The following is a 22585-nucleotide window of genomic DNA, read 5'->3' as shown; positions in this document are numbered from 1 at the left end:
TTCAATTCAAACTTCAAAATAAAGTCAAGGAAATGGTTTATTTGGTAATTAGATGGATAAGAAACGACCCATCAGAGATATGAACGAAACTATTTCGCGATTGAGCCAAGAAAAGTCAAACATCTGATTGAAGAATGTCTTTGGAATTGCATAAACTCCGAATTTAGCGCCAAGAAGAGCACCCGCAGCTGCTCCATTCGTATCCGCGTCGCCTCCTTCTCTTACGATCTGTATGAGTCCGTCTTGGAAACTTTGCGCATGTATCAATGCCCAAATTGCGGCTCCAAATGTTTTCATTGTATATCCCATATTCGCTGCATTACCGAGGTCTAAGTCCTGTATTTTATCTTTGGATGAGTAATCAAGGATTTCTTCCCTAAACTCATCTGCACCTTCAACATTTGCAATTGAATCGTTGATTGTCTTTTCGATATCAACAGACTCCTTTAAGCCTGCTCTTACTTGCAAAGTTCGAGCAACTAGCAAAGAAATACAGACAGCAGAGAAAACACACCTCGGGTCATAGTGCGTCACTTTTGCCATCAACTTGGCAACAGATATAACGGTCGCCTCATCCCAAAAAGCGAGGCACCCCACGGCGGCGGTTCTCATAACGGCCCCATTTGATGCAACCCTTTTCCCGCTTTCTTCCCAAACTTTCTTTGAAGCCTCGATTGGGTTGTCAAGGAAGTTGTCAGACGATAAAACGGATTTAACTGTTTTGCCCATTCCAAGACCTCCTCCATGTTTACGTTCTGAATGACCATTATTTTTCCAATCAATTAATCTTTCAGCAAAATCATGAAGATCAACTTTCACAAGTCCGGCTTTGAATTTAGTAACACCATCTTCAACAAAATTTTCAGCACCACTTTTATTTGCTTGGAACAATGATCTCATAATTAAAATATTTTGAGATGTATCATCTGTAGAAGTTCCCCTTACAAAGCTACCAGTATGCATTGTAACTCTTGGATGTGTCCAAGTAATTGAAAACGGATTAATTAAGTATAATTTTGCAAGATCACTTGACACAAATTCAGTACCGAGACCAATCATGTCCATGACTGCAGAGCCTAATATTGCTCCATAAATACCAATTCTAACTTCATTGTCATTAATGTTTTGTGGGGGATCAAACGTTGGACTTTCAGATAAAAGTGGAGGTTTTTGATCGACATCTGGGACACCCCATGGGCCATACAAAAGTGACTGCGCCGATGGGTAATTAAACGGTTTAATGTCGGCTGGGAACAAAGGTTGAATGTTATTACAACCAATGCAACAAAAGTTTTTGAGTAGTTCCATGTCCCCACGAACCAAACAAGATGTGAAATTTAAAAATTGAACGTTTGTTCCTTTTGAAATTGAATCCAAAATGATTTCATTATGATTTGCTTCAAAGATTCTAAGTGATTTGAAACTGGTAATTTGTGATAAGGAAAATTCCGTTCCTTGATACGTGCCAACAGATAAAAGCTCAAGATTTGGAAACTTTCTTGGATCAATGTTTAAATTTTCCGAAAAAGAGCAATCAAAGTATAAAAGAGATGGCATTTCTGGAATTTGTGTAAGTTTAGTGTTTGGGCATGAGAGATATTCAAGATTTTTACATAAACCATTAATGGACAAAAGTTCAAAACAAAAAGAAACATCAAGAGCACGTATCTTGGGACATTTGTTTATGTTAATTGTTTTCAAGTTTGATGATAATGAAAAATCTGCAGCAATAAGATTTGGTAAATCAACTAAATCAATTTGAAGTAGTTTGTCACATCTAGCAGCTCTAAACAATGTTAGTTTCTTGAAGCGATCAACAGTCAGAGTGTTTGATATTGTTGATGATAAAAAATCTATAGAACCCGCAATATTGGCTTCTTCTTTCCAATTGCTTGGAATTTCATCTAAGTATGCATAAGATATCTTGCTTCCGGCAGAAGAAGAATCAGCACCCATTTGAGAATAATTTTTGTATACGAAGTAAAACCGAAAAATTGTTGATGTAAAGCATTCATTTCCAAAAAATTTGATTCTTCTTCTCTATCCAAATTCCTATTTCGAAATATCACAAAAGAATATTCTTCCGTGTAACAAATGTATGGTAAATTTAAAGATATGAATATTAGAAGATAAATATTGTCATAAAGTCATGAAATGAGATTTAATAAAAATTTCATTTTTTAATAAATTATGATAATAATAGAATGGGTATCTATAATATAAATAAATAATATCTTTGTAAGCACAATTTATCAAAATATATTCAGATTAATTTTTTTATTCTTTAAAAGCAAAATTATCGTTCATTTATTCAATTGACATTTTTCAAAGATTTATTAATTCGGTGATTTTTCCAAAAAATGGAAGAAAATCACTATATGTGTTATGGTAAAGTTGCTTTAGCATCTGGATCTCCAAAATGGGAGAACTATTGGATTATTGTTAATGGGTTTTGGATGGAAATCACAAAAAGAGTTGGCGATCCATCTAATTTTTTGCTTCCACTTGACATTTCTTCTTTTTCTGCAGGTTTCATCGATACCGGTATACAAAATTCTATTTTTATCATTACTTCTTCGGCAACCAATTCTGTTAAGTTATACATTCAAACATTAAATAGAAATGATATAATTCAGCTCCACCATTCTATTAAAAAAGGCGAAGAAATCCTTACAAACAAAATTTCACAAAGTACAAAGCAATTATCATGTGATTTCGATTGCGAAACAATTGCAGCATTTTTAGGCATAGGTAAAACTTCGTTAAAGTTCCTTGAGGATTCCAATGGAATTAAGCTCATTAGTAATAAGAACACTCAATATTTTAAATTTGATACAATCAAATCAGTTTATTCTAAAGCTAACTATGGAACAGACACTCGCTTATGCATTGGAATTGACGAAGATGGTGAAACAGTGACCAAAGAACTAAATTGTTTCAATAAGAATAATTTAATGAAAGCAATTTTCTGCTTTTTGGTCAATTCCTTTTTGTGGAACAAAGAGATTAGGAACGAGGATTTATAAATATGAAATTATGAAACTTTAAATAAATGTATTTTGAAATCATAAAAATAACCATGTGTATGGATATGGTTTTTAATCCAGTCTTTATGAGAAGAAATACCATAAAAATAATTTATTGTTTTTATGTATTAGCTTAAGACAATTTTCGTGATTATTGTGTTTTAAATTATCAATAAAATTTAAATTTTCATTTGAAATGAAATACTTATTTCTCATTTTGTTTGATTAATATTCGTCTATAATAATATGCATTATAGGTAATATTATCATATTAAACAAAGAATAATCTTAAAAGTCCGACATAATCCTTCCCTGTCAAAAATACTATAAACAACACAACTTTCAATAAATCATTAATCTTTTTCAATAGTGACTATTCTTCATTGAATTTCAAACCACTTTTTACCTATTCATAAACAAAACTTATCATATCTTTGTGAATATACATCTTAATAATTAAAATTCTTGCTAATTAATTAATATGAATACATTATGATCCACCTAATCTCGAAATCATGACCAGATGATAGGACCAGTAGATCCATTCAATTTATTCAATGAGATCTATCAATGTCAAATCCATAATGCAAAAAATGTTGGAACGAAGTCATTCAATCGTACAAAAACAGTTTATTTTCATTGAAAAAGTGCGCAGCCAAATCGCAAAGACAAAATGACAGTTCGAGTGATGAACCTAGGGGGTGGAGGCGTTGGTAAAACATCGCTGATACTTCAGTGGGCTAGGCAACAGTTCCAAGAAGATTACACTCCAACAATCGAAGAAATGCTTACCAAAACAGTAACGATCGGCAAAAAATCATATCAAGTCGAAATAACTGATACAGCTGGACAGGAAGAGTTTGCGCAAATGCGTTGGAGGTATATGCAACCATCAGAGGGTTTTTTATTTGTTTTTTCAATCATTGAACCCCCAACTCTTAATCAGTTAAATGATTTATATGGTGATGTTAAAAAGGCAAAGCAAGGTAAAATGCATTGCGTACTTGCAGGAAACAAAATTGATCTCAAAGATGAAGCCAAAAATGGCGTTGTTTCATTAGAAGAAGGCACAGCTTTTGCAAACAAGATGGGATGTAAGTACTACGAAACATCAGCCAAAACAGGTTTTAATTTACCTGAACTTTTTGACGATTTGATTCGCGGTGTTATTCGCATGCAGGGAGGAGAAGGCGGGTGCTGCATGATTTTCTGATAAATAAACAAAACACAGTAATAATTTCCTTTTTATCCATTTCATTGACAGAAACCCGACCGAAATATCGGCCATCTGAAATGCTCAGAAAATTGAATGCGTTGTATTGAAATTTTTTGTGACATAACGTTGGGCTTTTTGCGAACAAAATTGGTCGGACAATATTTTAGGACAAAGTTTTCAATTTGCACAAAACACAGTTTTTCAAAGCACGTAAATTATTAAAAAAGCGCTATCGTAAACGTTCTCATCAAAAACGTTATCACTCGTAAAGCTTTAATCTTCAAAGAAATCATAAAAAAATTTAGAAAATTTAAGGAATTAGAGATACATGTCAACATTTTTTGTGGTGTTTTAAGTTCGAGTTTAAAACATAATTTACATTCAAAATTTTTTTTGTATAAAATTGACTATATTTTTATTCGAATTTAACAACAACGTGAATCTTTTTGATCATTTTCTTCTAACGGAGGCGGGGTAGTTTTTTGTTGTTCATTATTCATCGCATCAAATGCGACTTGTTGAAATAATTGTGGTATACAATCTCCTGTTTTTGCAGACACAAAAAAGAACACCGGCAACCACTGTGAGTATTTTTCTTTGACTTCGTCGAAAGTAATTGGTGCACCTTCACTTAGATCTGATTTATTTATTGCAACTACAACAGGAATTTTTGCATTTGTAGAATTGAGTCTTTCTAGCCAAGTCAGTAAATGATCACATGAATCAGGATTAACAATTGATGCAACTAAAATGCAAGCATGAGCTCCTCTTGAATACATTGGGACAAGTGAAGAAAATTGTTCCTGTCCAGCTGTATCCCATAATAACAAGTCAACTTTTTTATCACCAATTGGTATTGTAGTTTTAATATGAGAAGCCCCAACTGTTGGAGCCATTTTGAAATCAAACTTTCCTGTTGATTGACAACGTACAATAGAAGTTTTCCCAACGCCTGTATCCCCGAGTAAGATTACTTTGTATTTTGGTTGCTCTTCTATCATTTTTGTCCTTTTTGAATTTTTTTCACATGCTTTGCTCGGTTATTTAAATCACTTTTCTGAGGGTATGTTTTCACTTTTGGATGTAAAATTCAATTTTGATAAGATCGGATTTTAGTTAAAAAAATTGCTCTCAATTATTGGGCAATAAATTTGTAACTTATGTTCAAAAAATATTTCATTTAGTAATTGATCATTTATTTTATTAAATGTTCGAAACAAATTTTTTTTGGGAAATTAAAAAATTTTAAAAAAAAAATGATAAATCTCTTCATCAAACGATTAAAATATACTGAAAAAGATGCTGAAATGCAGTTAAAAACACTAAATCTTTTTGAGAATACACAACGATCATTTTCATCACAAAATCCAGTATAATATCGTCTTATCCAAAAAAAAGTTTTGTTTCGAAGAGTATTAAATTGGAATTATCAATAACAATTAACACATTTCATTATTCATAAAAACGAATAAAAAAAAAAATTTTGTTTTTAAATTATTTATTTTTTAAATGCAATTATCCAATGCCACGAAAAACATTTGTTCCATATAATCCAATGACTGATATTCCGGCAAATCCAAAATCGAGAAACAAGTATGTGACATTGGTGGTGAATTTGGATTTGATCCTTTTTCGATATGTATTACTTGGCCGTATTTCTTTAATGTTTCGAATCCTCCAATTGGCAGTTGTGAAGATCCGGTGATGAACCAAAGTAATTTTCCTAATGTGATTTGATCCCATTTCTTCAACATTGCGAAAAATCTCTTTACGACAGGATGTTCTAATGAATAAGGCAATGAGATTATGCAATTCTTCCTTAAATCTTCAACTTCTATCTTAGGAACGCCGCAAAGAAGCATTTCAAGTTCATCCGCTGTAAACAATTGAATTTCCTTAACGTTCAACAGCGAATAGAAACCTTCTTTGAACGCTTCGATTTGTTTCTGTGCGTAATTAGTGAAATGGAACTTAAGCATTTCTTCGATATATGTCTTCTTGTTTTCTTCGGTTACTGGGATCTTTGAACCATTTGGAATTAATTCTATTTCAACTGGCTTTCCTTCACGTTCAACTCCAATTGTGAAGAATAAGCCAAGTCCTTCTGCTGGTTCATTAAGAATTCTTTGATATGATCTTGCAACAGTTAAATCAATTATTTCAAGATCATGAAGATTCATCTTTGTTCTTAAAAGATGCTTAAATATTGAAGGCGCCAAACTTATGTTCAGTTTCTTGTTTTGCTTTAATGAAAGAGCAAGGAAGAAACCTGCAAATTTATATTTCATTAAATCTTCTTCTGAACAACGTTCAGGATTAACATCAAGACATCTTAAGTTTGGTGTTAATCTGAATATACCATTTTTAGGATCGAATAATTCCTTTACAATATCAGTATACCAATCGTTTTCTGAGTCCAAAACGGTCACCGTAACGTTCTCCGCCCAATCACTTGGCGATTTTTCAACTAACATTTCCTTGATTGAGTTCTCGAGAACGTTAGCGTTTTGAATTTCGAGTTTTTGAGTGCCTTGTTTTTCAAGTTTTTTCTTTTGTAAATGATTGAAAAAGTTAATTTTCAATTGTGTATCGAACACTAAAGGGAACCTAAATATGAAACTTAACGGGGAAGAAATGAAAGCAGAAAATCTTAACGATCGTGCCATCATAGTGAACGTTAATCTATGTTTTGTCATCAAATTCCAAAATTCTGGGAACTTGTTGTATATTGAATAATGTATTGGTAATGGCGGATTAGTTTCGTTTTTATCATTTTCATCTATTTCAAAACACTTTTCATCGGGCATTAAGTTATTAACTATTGCGCCAATCATTTCGAGGTTCAAAGGAGAATAATTAGTTAATAAGTAATCAAGTTTTTGTAACAATTTCTTTTTGTCGATATTCAAATAAGGATAAACTCTACATAAGTTCACTAAATCGATTTGATTTTCGTTTGAGTTTTTACGTAAATATTCGTAAACTGATTCTACTACGAATTTCATTTTATATTTTTGTTTATCCGTTAAATAATAACTTATACTATTTGCAGATTTATACATTTTATGCATGTATAAGAATGATATAAATTGTGTAATTCTTGTTTGGAACTTTAATGGCTTCTTCGGTAATGCGTTGATTAAGTTTACAATTAGTTCCATGTTTTGTACATTGTTTCTCCATTTTGGTTGTAAGAATATCATAAAGAAGTCCTTTGATAAAAGATTTATGATTTTGTTGGATGATGTACCTGTTTTAACTAATACCATTAGAATTAAATATACGAAAAACAAATTATCATTCGATGTATCTTTAAGTAATGGAGTAACATAATCAATACAATGACTCATTGATGGTTCGAATGTTAACATTGTCGAAAGTGTATCAATACATTTCGATATAATTTGTTTTGGTAATGAGTTTTGATTTATTATATTAATAATACATTTAACATATTCATCTTGACAATATGAATTCATTATATACTCTTTATATGATTTTGTTAAATCAATTTTTTCATCTTTAAGTTTGTTCATTTCTGTAATAACTTCAATAAGTTTAATATAATGTTCTGGTAATAATAAATATGGTAAGTTTTGTAATAAACAAATCTTAACCCAATTCGGTTGCTTAAGTAATATTCGCATTACTTTATATGTGATTGATGGTCGTATTATTTGTTTATGTAATATTATTGATTGTTGATAAATGTTTAATTCTTTAAATTTATCTTGTGATATATTCGATGGGATTTTATTTATATATAATGTTACATCTGTTGGTTTAGACATCTCATATAACTTTTGTAAAAAGTCTGGTATTGATATACGAATATTTTGTGATGGTGATAAAAGTGTATTACACATGTTACGATAGGACTTTGAATTCTTTGAAATTTGAACGAAGCTATTGGAAATTGAATTGCGTAAAAAGCCGAATGATACGAACTCATTGAATGGTTTATCGATCTTCATACATTCTTCAATATCAATTACATCGATATCATTTAAGTTAGCAGCAAATGAAAGAATTTGTTGAATTAAATTATTATAAATAGAGACAACTTCTGGAGAAAGGTCTTTATCTATTGAATATAACTTCGAAATTGTTTTTGATATTTTATTAAATGTATTATTTTTGTTCAAATAAGAAAATACAATTGCAGAAAGTAAATTCGACTTATTAAAGAATTGTTGATAAATTTTTAATGTGAAATATATTTGTGATATATTAAATGACTCAATATTTGAAGTAGTCCATGAAAAGAAGTCATCAGTATTTTGTGGAGTTGTTAAAATCACTTCTAAAAGTAATATAGCTGATTGTATTAAATCTAAATTTTGTTGTTTTTCATGGAAATTACTTAAAACGGAATAAATTGTTTCGAACAAATTAATTTTCTTTTCGTTTGGTATTTTATTATATAAGAATGAATATGATATTAATATCGATCTTAAATAAACAAATAATTTTTGTGACTTATGTTCAATTAATGAATCGATTAATAATTCTACAAATTTATATGTTGTTTCAGGTGAGTCTTCAATAGGTAATGGTTCTGGTCGTAATATAATTGGTATTTGTTTATCGACGTTTTGTGTTAATACTGTCGAAAGTGCTTTTAATAATATTTCTGGTTTAACTTCGAAATATTTAGAAAAGTTTAATATGATTGATTTAAGATCAATGATTGGAAATGATTGTATACCATTAAAGAATGTTGTGATTGCTTTCATTTGAGTATTTTCATCTTTAAGTTGATATTTAATTAATTCGATTATGTAATTCGGTATTTGCTTATTAAAATCAACATTAACATTTAATAATATTTGTAATGTTTCTTGATATGTTGGATTAATTAATTCTAATTCATTACATGCTGTTAAGAATATTGCAATGATTGACGCATCATTCCAATTCTCTTTTGTAATTGAGTTTGTATAAAATGATTTAATTTGTGATGGAGAATTAATTTTACATTTGGGTGGTATTACAAATGATTTAACATAAAATTTGATACATTCTATGTTAAGATTCTTGTTTAAGAAATCAGTGAATATTTCTTCTTCTTTATTATTATTAAATAAATATTTCGAACTTAATGAATAAGGTTTAATTAAATCAGAATTATTATATAAATATTCTAAAATATCTTTAGAGATATAATTAAAGAATGATTGAATTTGTACAGTAATTCGATTGTTTGATTCTGTGTTTTGTAAAAATTCATTTAAATAACAGATCGAACGTATAAATTGTTCATTAATTTCTTTGGATAAAGTAAAGAGTTGTAATGTCCATATTGTACTTGTTAATAATAAAATGATTAAATTTGAAATAGAAATTTCTAATTTAAATAATAAATCAAATAATTTACAAATACAAAATTCATCAAATTCATCAATAGTTTCATGAATAGTATTTAATTTTGGTTGTAATAAATCCATATGAACTTTATCATTGACTAAAAATAATTCCATTAATTCATTATCTTTATAAAATGTTTGAAGTTCAATTATTTGTAATATTAATAATGGTAATCCATTATCTTCATTTATATTACATATTATAGAGTTTTCTTTATTATATTGAATACTTATTACAGAAATTAATGAATATGCTATAAATAATACTAATTCTTCATCTTTGGGTAAATTACTAAAGAATTTCTCTTTTGTAAAGTCTAATGATTTAATATATTTTAATAATTTAAGTTTGGTTTGTGTTGTTAATTCAGGTAATTTAAGTTGTTGTATATTACGAAGAATTATAGTTTGATTAGATGATAATAAATATTCAGTCATTCCAATTAATGCAATTGGATGTTTGCCTTTAAAGATATCTTCTAAGATTTGAAAGGCATCTAATGAATTAATTAAATTCCAAAATTCATATGGTGGTGGTTCTGTTAAATTAGATAAGACATATGATAAAAGTTGTGACTTAGAAAATTGTGTTTTGATTTCAGTGCTGGAATTGAGTACTTTGTCAAAAAAGTGACATATGGGGACCGTTATGTGTCGGACGTTTAAAAGTAATTCTGATAATGATTCAGCTACGTCTGTAATATTACCAAGAAAACATTGCGATACATTTCCAATATGTTCTTCAGTTAAGATTTCTAGAACATGATTCCAAAAACTAAGTTTTTGTAAAAGCGGATGTCTTAATCTTGCTGTTAAAATTGAACAATCACTAATGTTAGTAATGCTGTTTGTAATTACATCTAATGGAATATGAAGTTGTGGCATTGGAAGAACTTTTAAGAAAAAGTTGATATCTGAAAAATCATTTAATTTGTCAGCAATAGATGGACAAATAATAGATGGAACTTTTGGATCAGAACATAAAAAGAGAAAACGTTCTCTTGGCTGTGAATTAAATAAGTTTTGGAATAATTGTGGATCAACTTTTTGAATTATTTCTGTGAAATCAATGGAAGAAGGAAGACTAGCATCAAGATGCCATAAGAAAAGACATGCAATTAATACACTTTCTGTTGTAATTGGAGTGTTTTGAATCATACATAAGATTACTGAAAGTGCTTCTGTTTGCGTTAATTCAATGTTGTTAAAATGATACTTCTTATGGAGCTTGAATGCATGGAATTGGGTAGCTAAAACATCATCAACTTTATCAAGTAATACTTTAATTGGACCAGTGATTTCGAAATCTTTATTAACTTTCAAAACAGCATTCAATGAAACAATAGCAGCAAGAAAATTAGCTTTTGATTCTTCTGCTTTTTCAATGAATTGAATTAATAAATCCTTGATTTCTGGAATATCTCTTTCGAAACATTGTCTTAAAACTAGAAGTATTTCCTCCAAAAACATATTATCTGTTTTTTCCGACAAAAAAGGAAGTAAATTTGGAATATAATTTTTAATTGTATTGTTGTCGATTTTACTATTTGACAACAAGATTAAAGATTGCCTAATGCAATCCACTGGTGTTGCATTTTTGAAAATTGTTGCTCCTGGTAATAACAACAAAGATGAATCCATGAATATGAACAATCCACAATTTCTGTTGACAGAACAAATATGTTTTCAATTTATTTGTCCAGCTATTTAATTGATAGAAACTTTGATCGTTAACGATTTTGATTCAATAACGTTATCGTTTGGGGTGCTCCTATGACAAATTTTTTTTTTAATGTAAAAAAACAAAAAAAAAATAGTTGGATAAAATCGAGTAAAAAAAAGTTTGGAGTTTACAGTATAGTGAAAATAATAATATTTAATTTGCTAACTTTGAATTTCTAAATCTTTTAACTTTTTCCAGGTTGTTCATGTATTCCATGGTTGGCTTGCGTTCCTCTTTTTTAAACGGTATACCGCTGTTGTCATCTGTTTCTGATTGCTCATTTGGCAAAAAGGATAAAATTGCTACTTCTGCATCATTCCGAGTGACAACGAATGTCGAACTTTGCTCTCTTTTCCTAGCATTTTCTCTTGATTTTTGAAGAAGTTGAAAAAGTATTCTTTGCATTGAAGAATGACAAAATAATCTAGCATCATCAGAAAGTGTTCCACCTCCTGGTATGCATTCTTCATAGAAGTAATAAATAAAATTTCGTTGTGTTTGCTGTTGTTGTGTTTGCTGTTGTTGTTCCATTCTTTCGAGAACCGTCAATATAATCTTTATTAATTGAAAATTGCCATTTTTTTTTGTATGTCGTTAAAATTGCCAACATGAAGACGTTAACATGCGTTTATTTTTTCAAAGATGAAAAAGACGAAAATTCCAAACTTTACATATCTAGAAGACAAAACACTTCATGGGTGAATTCACCCTTTGACGTTTTTAAATACTTTACACCTTTGATGGGAATCTTTTATTTTTTTTCATAATCAGATGATTGATGGCTTCCCTACACCAGACTTCGACTTTGATGATGATGAAGAGGAACTCCCAATATTCGCACAAATACCAGGATCATCCCATTTGCTCACTCCTGAAGAATATGACGAACTTTGTACAAATAATGAAATACAGCTAACTGAAACTCCAATAAGATGTACTAATAACTCAGCAGTTTACACAGCTTGTTCTCAAAGAGATAATAGCGCTTATGCTATCAAAATTTCAGAACATAAAAAACGTATTCGTGAAGAATTTTTAAAAAGCGCACAACTTCCTGACTCACCATTTCTTGTTAAATCCATCGCATGTATAGAAAGCCCTACAAAAGCTCTTCTCCAAATGGAATTATGTGAAGAAGGAGATATCTCTGGATTAACATTAAATGAAGGCCAAGTATGGCAACTTATTCACGACATTGGATCCGCTCTCAAAGTAATACATTATAGTGGAATGATGCACTTAGATATATCTCCAGGAAATATTTTAAGATCTTTTGGACATTATAAACTTGCAGACTTCGGAACTCTTAAACAAATCGGAACATTTACTGAAGGTGACGAAGGAGCAGGTCCATATGTTTCACCTGAAGCATTGGCATATCCAGGAATATATCCAGTGACAGCACAAACTGATATTTTCAGTTTCGGTGTTGTTCTACTCGAAGTTTTGACGGGAAAGAGTGCACCACGCGGAGGATCACAAGGATATTCCAAACTTCGAAACGGGGAAATCAAAATTGGCTCAGGCGGATACATTGCTGATTGTTCAGAGCATCTTGAGAACCTTGTTAATGCAATGTTAAGTTCTGATCCAAATATTCGACCAACATCAGAAGCATTAGTTAACGAATATAACATACATATGAGCAGATGTTTAGAACAGTTTCCAATAATAAGCAATGGAAGTCAAAATTCGCCCATTGGGATTTGATATATTTTATCCATTAGGGGCACCCCATAGTAATATATTTGTAGTATTTTACTATGGTTTTAAAATAGCTAAATTATCCATAAAAAGACTTATTTTGTATGAATAAAACTCCGAATTTATCGTTCATTTTGGTTGAGCGAATATTTTTGTAATCGAAATTAATTTGTATCAAACGAAGTTGTACACTTATGTGAATTACATGGCCCGAATTGCGCTCAGATTGCTTCAAGTAGCTTAACAAAAACACATTCATTTATTACTTTAGTAACCATAGCCTAAGTCACTGCTTCCGAGTATTGAATTATTGGCGACTGCTTTTATGTTAAAGCTCGAAATAGACATATCACCTCAAATCATTGAGTAATTTTTTTGCCTCAGTGGAGTATATTCTTTTTTCAATTGGCAATGGTTCAAAATATTAAAACACCCAAATTTCATATATATATTAGTAATTTACGTCATTTAGATTCCGAACATGAGACATTAGATTTTTATTATTAACAGTTAGAGTCGGAACTACTCTCTTTGCTTCAAACATTTAAAATCCATTAACTGCACATACGCCAAAGGTATCATCTAGATGATACAATAATAACTGTATTTACAATTGTTGTAATAAAGTTTTCTTTGATACTTTTTGACATACAATGAATACTTTCGTGACGATGACAGAAAACTGATTGGTTTGCAAAAAATCGAAAATAAATTTACGAAATTCGGGGACAATTAGTGGAAATACTTTGAATAAAAAAAGTTTTTTCAAAACATATTCTTTATCAAAAAAAATACGATAGAATATTAAATTTTTCATCAAGAGCAAGCTCAAAGTACTTTGCACAAGAACAAAATAGGTTGTTATCAAAGTTTTGTCCATTAATACAATGATAATCATCATCAAATATTTGCCTTAATATTTTCACTTTTTTTTCATTTTTTTCATTAACTTGCAAGGGTAAATTCCATGGCCTGCTCCGCAATCACAGAAACATGGCGTTACATGTGTTGCTTCTATCACATCATGACCTTTATGACATATCTTTGCACATTCTTCGCATATACTAGATTTTGATTGGTCCATTGAACATGTACGACAATAGAAAAAAGTTCTATGCATAACATATTTATAACCTGTTTGTTCAAATGTACAATGTCCTGGAATACAATTAATATTTGTATCATTTGATTGTGAAATATTTTTTAACTCTTTTTCATCTTCTTTGTAAAATTTGTTTAAATATTTCATATCTTGTCGACTTATTTCGATTCCTTCTTGTTTAATTAATAATTTAACAATTCCGTTGTTGCTATTTTTTAATGCTTGTGTAAGTGCTGTATTAAATGACATAAATAATTTCCAAATATTATTATGAAATTAAATACTATTAAAATAAAATTTATACATTATATAAAAACATCTCTAGCATTAATATCAATTCCTTTTTGTTTAAGAAGAAATTTAACTATTTTTTCATGACCTTCTTTTGATGCTAATATAAGTGATGTAAAAAATAATTTAAATAATTTGTAAATATTATTCTGAAACACAAAATTATTAAAATAAAAATAAAATAAATAAAATAAGTGTTAGCATTGAAATTAACTTTTTCTTGCTTAATAAGTAATTTAACAAGTTTTATTTGATCATTTAATGATGCAAATAATAATGCTATTTCAAATTAATTAAATAATTTCCGGAAATTATAATGAAATTAAATAATATTAAAATAAATTTTAAATCAAATGTTTTAATTTTTTTGGTATCGCTGTCAATTTCTTCTTGCTCAATAAGTAATTTTACTATTTCAATATAACCATTTAATGATGCTAATATAACAGTTGTTTCAAATGATTTAAATAATTTCGAAATAATAAAATGAAATTTTCAATTAATAAAAAAAACATTAAATAATATATATAATCTTCAACGTCAATATCAATATCAATTTCTTTGTATTCCAATAGTAATTTTATTATTTTAATGTTACTATTTTCAATTGCAAACTTTAGAGCTGTTCGAAAATGTTTAAATAAATTCCATATATAATATAAAAATCATAAATCATTGAAATAAACTTCATCTTTATAATTGACATCAATATTCTCATGTTTGAGAAGTGATTTTACTATATCAATATAGTCATTTGCGACAGCAATAATGAGCGCTGTATGTACTAATTTAAATAAACTCCAAATATTTTTGCAAAACATAAAATCATTATAATAATCCATAAATGATATTTATTATCATCTTTTTCATTAACATTTGTTTCTTTTTGTTTAAGAAGTAATTTAACGACTTTAACATTCCCTCTTTTCGTAGCCGAAATAAGTGGTGTTTCAAATATTTTGAATAATTATCAAATATTCACATTAAATATATAATTAATAAAATGAATATTAAATAAAATAAATTAACATTTGTATCCATACTAATTCCTTCTTGTTCAAGAAGTAATTTTACGATTTTAGTATTACCGTTTTCTATTGCAATTAATAAAGCTGAGTTAAATAAATTGAATAATTTCCAAATATTATTATGAAATTAAAAACTATTAAAATAAAATTTATTTAATATATAAAAACACCTTTAACATTGATATCAATGTCTTTTTGTTCAAGAAGTAATTTAACTATTTCTGTATTTCCATTTTCAGATGCAAGCATTAATGCTGTTTTAAATAACTTAAACAAAAACTAAATAATATTTTGAAATATCAAATTAATCAAATACACATTAAACAAAATAAATTGATGTCTTTTTTATTAATATCAATTCCTTTTTGTTCAAGAAGTAATTGAACTATTTCTGTATTTCCATTTTCAGATGCAAGCATTAATGCTGTTTTAAATAACTTAAACAAAAACTAAATAATATTTTAAATCATTAAAATAATCAAATATATATTAAACAAAACAAATTGATATCTTTTGTATTAATATCAATTTCTTTCTTTCCAAGAAGCAATTTTACTATTTCTGTATTACCTTTCATTGAAGCATTTAACAATGCCGTTTCAAAAATAGTTTTAAAACATTAAAAAAATTTAATGAAAATATAAAAGCAATTAATGAACATCCTTATAACTAGTGATACATTTATTGTTAACAAGAAAATCTAAAAGTTCTTTATTCCCTGAAAATGCTGAAATTTCTAAGAAGTTTGTTGTTATTGGATATTTTTCGAGAAAATATTGTAATATAAATATATTACCTGTTTCTATTGATTTAATGATCAAAGATTTATTTATTTTCATTCCTTCTTTCTCAAAAAATTTTAAAATTTTATAATTATTATATTCAACACATTTTGCTCCTAAATCTTCTAAATTATTTATTTTTTCTAATTTGTTTTCATAAAGATAATAAAAAATATCATTTCGATGAAATTTAATTGCTGTTTCATATGAATCTTCAAAAGATGTATGATTTTGTTCACATATATGAATGATTTCGAAACTTTCACCTACAACTGCATATTTAACTGCATTGCGTATATCAGAACCATTTAACATTAAATGTTTAAAACATTTAATTGATCCGAAAAATGCTGCATAATCAATTAATGAAACATTATTATGATTAATAAAATCACATCTTTCATAAAGTGATGGTTCAATTTTTTGATTATAATCAAAATTTGCTTGCGATGAGATTTTTTGAAGTTTTTCGATGTCATCATTTCGAATTATTTTTGCTGTTTCATTAGGATTAACACCTTCTTCAATTAATTTTTTATGAAGTGCCCAGTTATCCTTTTTGAGATCCTTAATGTTTTTCAACACGTATTTACCAAATTGATCGAATTCGAAGTTGTTCATTTCTTTTAAAGTCATACGATGAGCAAAATATGGGGTTGATTTATTTCTGTATGTTTTGAGATCAATTAAATCATTTTCTATTATTTTTTCTATTAGGTAATTTGATTCTTGTGTTTGTAGAGATAAAAGTAATTGCATAAAAACATCGAAAATATTTGAATCAATATTAAATAATTCTTTTTCATCAGAATTGAGTTGTTTTAAATATTCAAAACATAATTTATATAAACCTTTTGATATAAAATATGAATATATAATTCGACAAACTATAAAATTAAATGAATATGAAAATTCTTGAGAAAAGTAATATAAGGAAGAAGCAGCTGCATCATCAATGTTTGTTTCATTTAAATCAAATATATTTTTTTCGATAGACTGCAACGCTACAATATTTTTTGTATAGTTATTTTTTGTAGTATTGCTTTGGGAACCACCCATCTGCAATTTGGTCCCTTTTGAAAAGTGGCACATGTTACATTTCAATGGAAAATTAAAACAGAAATTATCTGCCTCGAATTCAAAATATAAAATCAAAATAACATGAGAATAACATTTTCCTTTATACATTTTTATACTTTTTTTACAGGAATAATTGAAATTATTTCTTTATTAGTATATTTTGAATCAATAAAAATTCTGATGAGAAAAAACGTTTTCCTCCCTCAATTTTGTTTAGTTTACATAAATTTATTGAAATCATTTTTCATGCAAAATGATTTTTTCAAAAATTCGATTTCACCCAAAAAGGAATAACTTCGAAATTGATTAGATTTTCAATTAACAGTAAAATCTTCTAGCCCGAGCATACTAATTCAAATTCATTCCAAATTTTTGATGCTTTTACAAAACATTTTAAAGCTAAATATAGTTCACAACAGTTATTTTATCATTATGAGTTATTGTATGAACAAAATCTGGTCAAAAAAAAATTGAAGAACCATATTTTATTCATCTTATGAATGATGAAGAAATCGTACAAATATATGATTATGAACAAAGTGAAGAACTTTCAAGAAAGTTATATAAATATGCAGCATATTTTGGGTCAATTAAATGTTACATATTTTTAGCATTAAATAATTCTAGAATTGAACATATAGGAAATTTTGCTATAGCATTTGGGAATCCCAAGTTGAAATAATTCATTTTTGTGAATTAAATCATCTGTTTAATCAGTATGCATGTAGTGTAGCAATTGAGTTACATTGTAATGATATATTTTATTATCTTCATGAAAAAAATTTTTTTGATTAAAAAAGGTTTAAATGTATATGAAAATCTTCTTGCTGAATCAGCATATTCTGGTAATGTTGAATTATTAAAGTATGCTTTGGAAAAGGGAAAAGGAAAAATTAACATAAATGAAATATATTTTGAAAATTTGATAAGGTACTTGTTATCGCAACAGGCTTGAAAAAATATCAAAATGCTACAATTTTATATATATATATTTGCAGGATCTTTGTGAACTAAAAAACCACAACAAACTAAAAAAAAATTAGAACGATACGGAGTTTACGATCGTTTTTGATTCAAAACTATTTATTTTAAACGTTTAAGATCTCTCATGGAAGAAAAAGATATTGAAATAAAAGTTTTAATGCAGATCCAAGAATTGTTAAATCTAACAGAATCAAGCCTAGATAATATAAGCACATTATTTATAGAATCTATCTGGTCCTTAGGGAAATCCATTTTTTCCAAAGTTATTGAAAACATTATTCTTTCTACAATTTATAGGCCATATTCGAATGGCCTTTTAGTTGAATTCCTTAAAGTCTCAACCAAAAACATGAAAGAACTTAATGATTTCAAAATTGAACTTATTCAATCCTTTCTCAAAAAACTTGATTGCAGGGCCTATAAACCATATAGCAGTGCTTTATGTATGTTTTTATGTACCACAGTACTTAAAGATTTTATTAATCTTTCAGCAATTCTTACAGAAATTCAAAAATATGAAAATGATAATGAAAAATTTGAACAAATTTCTTTTTTTATTTTTGTATGGCTTGCACCCGAAATTGAACAAACAGACAAAATATTTTATAATAACTGCATTTCTATTATCGAAAAGATGCGATTTCAAGAGAATCATTATCCAACAGTTGCTCGATTTCTTTATGACTTTGAGAACCTTCGAAATGATAATTGGAAAGCACTTAAGCAAAGACGCGCAAGTGATAACACATTAAAAATATTTTCTGCGATACTTAAACGTGATGGAATCGAAGAATTAATACAATTATCATTTCATCCACAATTTAATATTAATCAAAGAATTGCACAATCAATTTATGAGCCATCATTCTTTGTAAGTTATAATCCAACACTTATTGAGTTTTCTGCTTATTGTGGATCTATAAAATGTTTTAACTTTCTTTTAGAAAATGATGCTGATATAGAACTAACGGATAATAATAATAAAACATTTAATGAGTTTGTAATTGTTGGTAATAATAAAGAAATAATTGAAATATGTAAAAAGAAATTCGAAAACATTAATTTTGATTCATATAAATATTTATTAACTGAATTTCATTATGATTTTAATGATATATCTGAAAAATCATTTTTAGCTGCATGTAAATCAAATTCATTAAAAGTAATACAAAATTGTTTAAATAATAAAATTAATATAAATTGTTGCGATGAAAAGTTAAAAACTCCAATTATATATGCAACTGAATTTGATCATATTGAAGTAATTAAATTATTACTTCTTGACGAAAATATTAATGTAAATTGTAGAGATGTTGATGGAATGACACCTTTACAATATGCTTGTCAAAATGGTTATTATGAAATTGTTAAATTGTTTCTGACGTTGGATAAAATCGATTTAAATATCGGTAATAAATTTGATGTTTTTTCATATGTTTTATGACACCATTACATTGGGCATCACAAAATGGGTTTGTTGATATAGTAAAAATACTTTTGAATAAAAATATTAATGTTAACGTTTGCGATGATGAAAAATGGACTTCTTTACATTGGGCTTCACAAAATGGTCATTATGAAGTTGTCGATTTTCTTTTATTAAATCCTAATATTAATGTCAATATGAAACAAAAAGATGGATTAACTCCAATTCATCTTGCATCTTTAAATGGTAAAGTTTCATGTTTGAAAAGACTTCTTCAAAAAGAAGAAATTGATGTTAATTCTTTGGATGAAAATGGAATGACACCATTACATTGGGCAGCGCAAATGGGTAAAAATGAATGTGTTAATGAATTAATTAATGATAATAGAATAAAATTAAATATTAAAGATGGAATTTTAATAAATTTAATGAAGAAAATTTTATATATTTGGAATTTATTTGATTTATTTTGGACTGCTTTACATTGGGCTGCTCAAAATAATCATGTGAATGTTATTAATATTCTTCTAAATTTAAATTCTATTGAAGCAAATTCAAAAGATGAAAATGGATTTTATTCAAAGTGTTTAATACACCTTTACATTGTGCTGTTTTAAATCAATCAATTGATGCTATTGAGTTTCTTTTAAATCATGAAAAAATTGATGTTAATGCTCAAGATAATGATGGTAAAACACCATTACATGTTGCTGCACGTTGTGGTAATCCTGAAATTATTCAATTATTCATTATAAATAAAAGAGTTAACTTTAATATTCAACAATCTGTGGAATTTATATTTTAAAATGTTTAAATAATAATTTTGGAGTTTGTTTTGCTTATTTTTAACTGCATTACATTATGCTGTATCTAATGGAAATATGGAAGCTGTTGAATTGTTAATTGATGTTGCAAAGACAGATATCAAAGATAATGATGGTGAAACACCAATAGATTTGGCTAAAATGTTTGGCTTTGGCGAAATAATAAAACTTCTATCTCATGAATAAAGCATGAAAACACAAAATTTTTTTTTGATTAATTTTAATTGATGATTTATTTATAACTTGTTTTAAAATATTACTTGATTTATGCTTATTTTTTTTTTTTTTAATATTGTTTCATACTTTATAGGATGGTCATGTATTTAAAGTTTGTATAAATAACAAAATAATTTTATAATAATTTTATAAATATATTGGGCAAAAGGTTGTGATTACAGCGCTCTTGAAGTTTCTATTTAACCTTCTTGAGTGAATTATTTGGAACAGTTTGTATTGTATAAAATAACTTTTTAAAATTGAATTTTTCATATTTAACAATTAAATCATTATTAATTATAAGATATTTTTTTTTAAATGAAAATTTTTATGAAGATATATTAATTTTTTTAAAATGAGTTATTATTGATTATTATTAGTTCTATATATTTATTGAATTCGAATATCTGTTTCGAAAGCCCAAAATTTTTTCTGAACTTTTGGAGATTGCTCATAAAAAAAATAAGATAACAAAATTTAGTTACAATAATTTTATTGAATAGAATGTATACTTATCAATATTTTTTTAAATTTAGTTCAGTGGAAAATGAAAAAAATTGATTTTCTGATTTGAAATGACCGTTTATTTTGTTGACAGCGTCTTTTCAGATCTATGAAACAAAAACAGAGAAATACTTCATTCAAAATTCAATAAGTTGTTAATTGTGTTGATGCGAACTTTTTGAAAGTTTTTCCTTCAAAAGCTTTCCTTGACAAGCAAAATCACTTTCTTCCGATCATTTTTTTTCTGTGTTTCAACAATATAAACGAGTTAATTTTCTGACACTTTTCAATAAAACATTACGTTTCAGCTTTGTAAACAGCTTCCGATTGCAGAAACAATAAAACATGTTTCAACGAAAGTTACACAAATGAATTGACGGAAAGGAGGCGCGGTTGAATTTTTCTGTATCGTTTTTGACTGATTTATTAGCAAGTTTCTCAAGTTTTCTCGCAAATGTGTTCTTTCTTCTTGGTTTTACTATTGTATTTCTTTTGCTTATTACAAATCTCTACAAAAAATTCAGGTTCAAAGATTTTTAGTGATCAATTATCTATTTCTCAAACTCTCAAACACTCCCCTTACCTTACTTTAGAATCCAAAGGGTTTAAATATTTAACACACTCAGCCCATAACAAAGAGAGTGTATCCATTAAAGTCACAAATTTTATTATGCAAACAGCTAATGAATCAAATACATTTAATATCATCACAGAAGAATATCAGCATCATTCCCATTTATTAAAGCTACCTATATCATATGTTAAACATTATTTCAAATTCTTTTCTTTGGTATTTAATCATTTTTCATTAAAAGCTTATTTACCAATTTCAATGAATAATGGCTTCATGAAGAAAATGTTCAAATTCAATGAAACTGCTCAAGTTCTAATGTATAACTTTTTTATTTTGGGACTTTTTTTATTTTATGAAATCAAATTTTTTATTAATAAAATGAAAACAAAAAAAAAAAAAAAACAGAAAAATGTTTTTATTTTTTGTTATATTTTTCATAAGTTCTCATCAAATATTTTATGAAAATAATTCAACACTTTCAATCACAAATTCAAATGATTTTATTGATATTGATCAGTATCAAAATAGCACAAAATTTATAATTATCAGTGAAAATATTTATTCAATTCCAGGTGGTTCATTTTCAGGATGGCATTCAGTTGTTTCAGTTAATTTTGGTAACTCAGTATCAAATATTGGAAGTTATGTGTTTTCGTCATGTTCTAATTTGGTTACGATTATAATTGGAGAAAGTGTTACAGAAATTGGAGGTTCAGCATTTTCATTGTGTTCATCAATC

General features: G+C 27.6%; 5 protein-coding genes across 5 annotated transcripts; 2 read left to right on the top strand and 3 right to left on the bottom strand.

Annotated features, from left to right (window-relative positions):
- Window positions 1-48: 48 nt before the first annotated feature.
- On the bottom strand, window positions 49-1956 carry GO595_004367 (ADPribosylglycohydrolase superfamily protein; the record flags this gene model as incomplete). The annotated part of the gene is made up of 1 exon (XM_067917491.1): window positions 49-1956. The coding sequence occupies one exon, from the start codon at window positions 1954-1956 to the stop codon at window positions 49-51; it is 1908 nt and encodes a 635-aa protein (XP_067775491.1).
- Window positions 1957-3699: 1743 nt separating this feature from the next.
- Window positions 3700-4239, top strand: GO595_004366 (Ras family GTPase; the record flags this gene model as incomplete). Its single annotated transcript, XM_067917490.1, has 1 exon — window positions 3700-4239. One exon carries the CDS (start codon window positions 3700-3702, stop codon window positions 4237-4239), a length of 540 nt encoding a protein of 179 aa, XP_067775490.1.
- A 428-nt stretch (window positions 4240-4667) lies between these two features.
- On the bottom strand, window positions 4668-5243 carry GO595_004365 (small GTP-binding protein; the record flags this gene model as incomplete). The annotated part of the gene is made up of 1 exon (XM_067917488.1): window positions 4668-5243. One exon carries the CDS (start codon window positions 5241-5243, stop codon window positions 4668-4670), a length of 576 nt encoding a protein of 191 aa, XP_067775489.1.
- A 504-nt stretch (window positions 5244-5747) lies between these two features.
- On the bottom strand, window positions 5748-7076 carry GO595_004364 (E3 ubiquitin-protein ligase NEDD4-like; the record flags this gene model as incomplete). Its single annotated transcript, XM_067917487.1, has 1 exon — window positions 5748-7076. The coding sequence occupies one exon, from the start codon at window positions 7074-7076 to the stop codon at window positions 5748-5750; it is 1329 nt and encodes a 442-aa protein (XP_067775488.1).
- A 5026-nt stretch (window positions 7077-12102) lies between these two features.
- GO595_004363 (CAMK family protein kinase) lies at window positions 12103-13041 on the top strand (the record flags this gene model as incomplete). The annotated part of the gene is made up of 1 exon (XM_067917486.1): window positions 12103-13041. The coding sequence occupies one exon, from the start codon at window positions 12103-12105 to the stop codon at window positions 13039-13041; it is 939 nt and encodes a 312-aa protein (XP_067775487.1).
- Between the last annotated feature and the right edge of the window lie 9544 nt (window positions 13042-22585).

This window comes from Histomonas meleagridis (assembly GCF_020186115.1).
Source record: "Histomonas meleagridis strain 2922-C6/04-10x chromosome Unknown contig_26, whole genome shotgun sequence".
NCBI lineage: Eukaryota > Parabasalia > Tritrichomonadida > Dientamoebidae > Histomonas > Histomonas meleagridis.
This window is presented reverse-complemented; position numbering and strand designations above follow the sequence as displayed.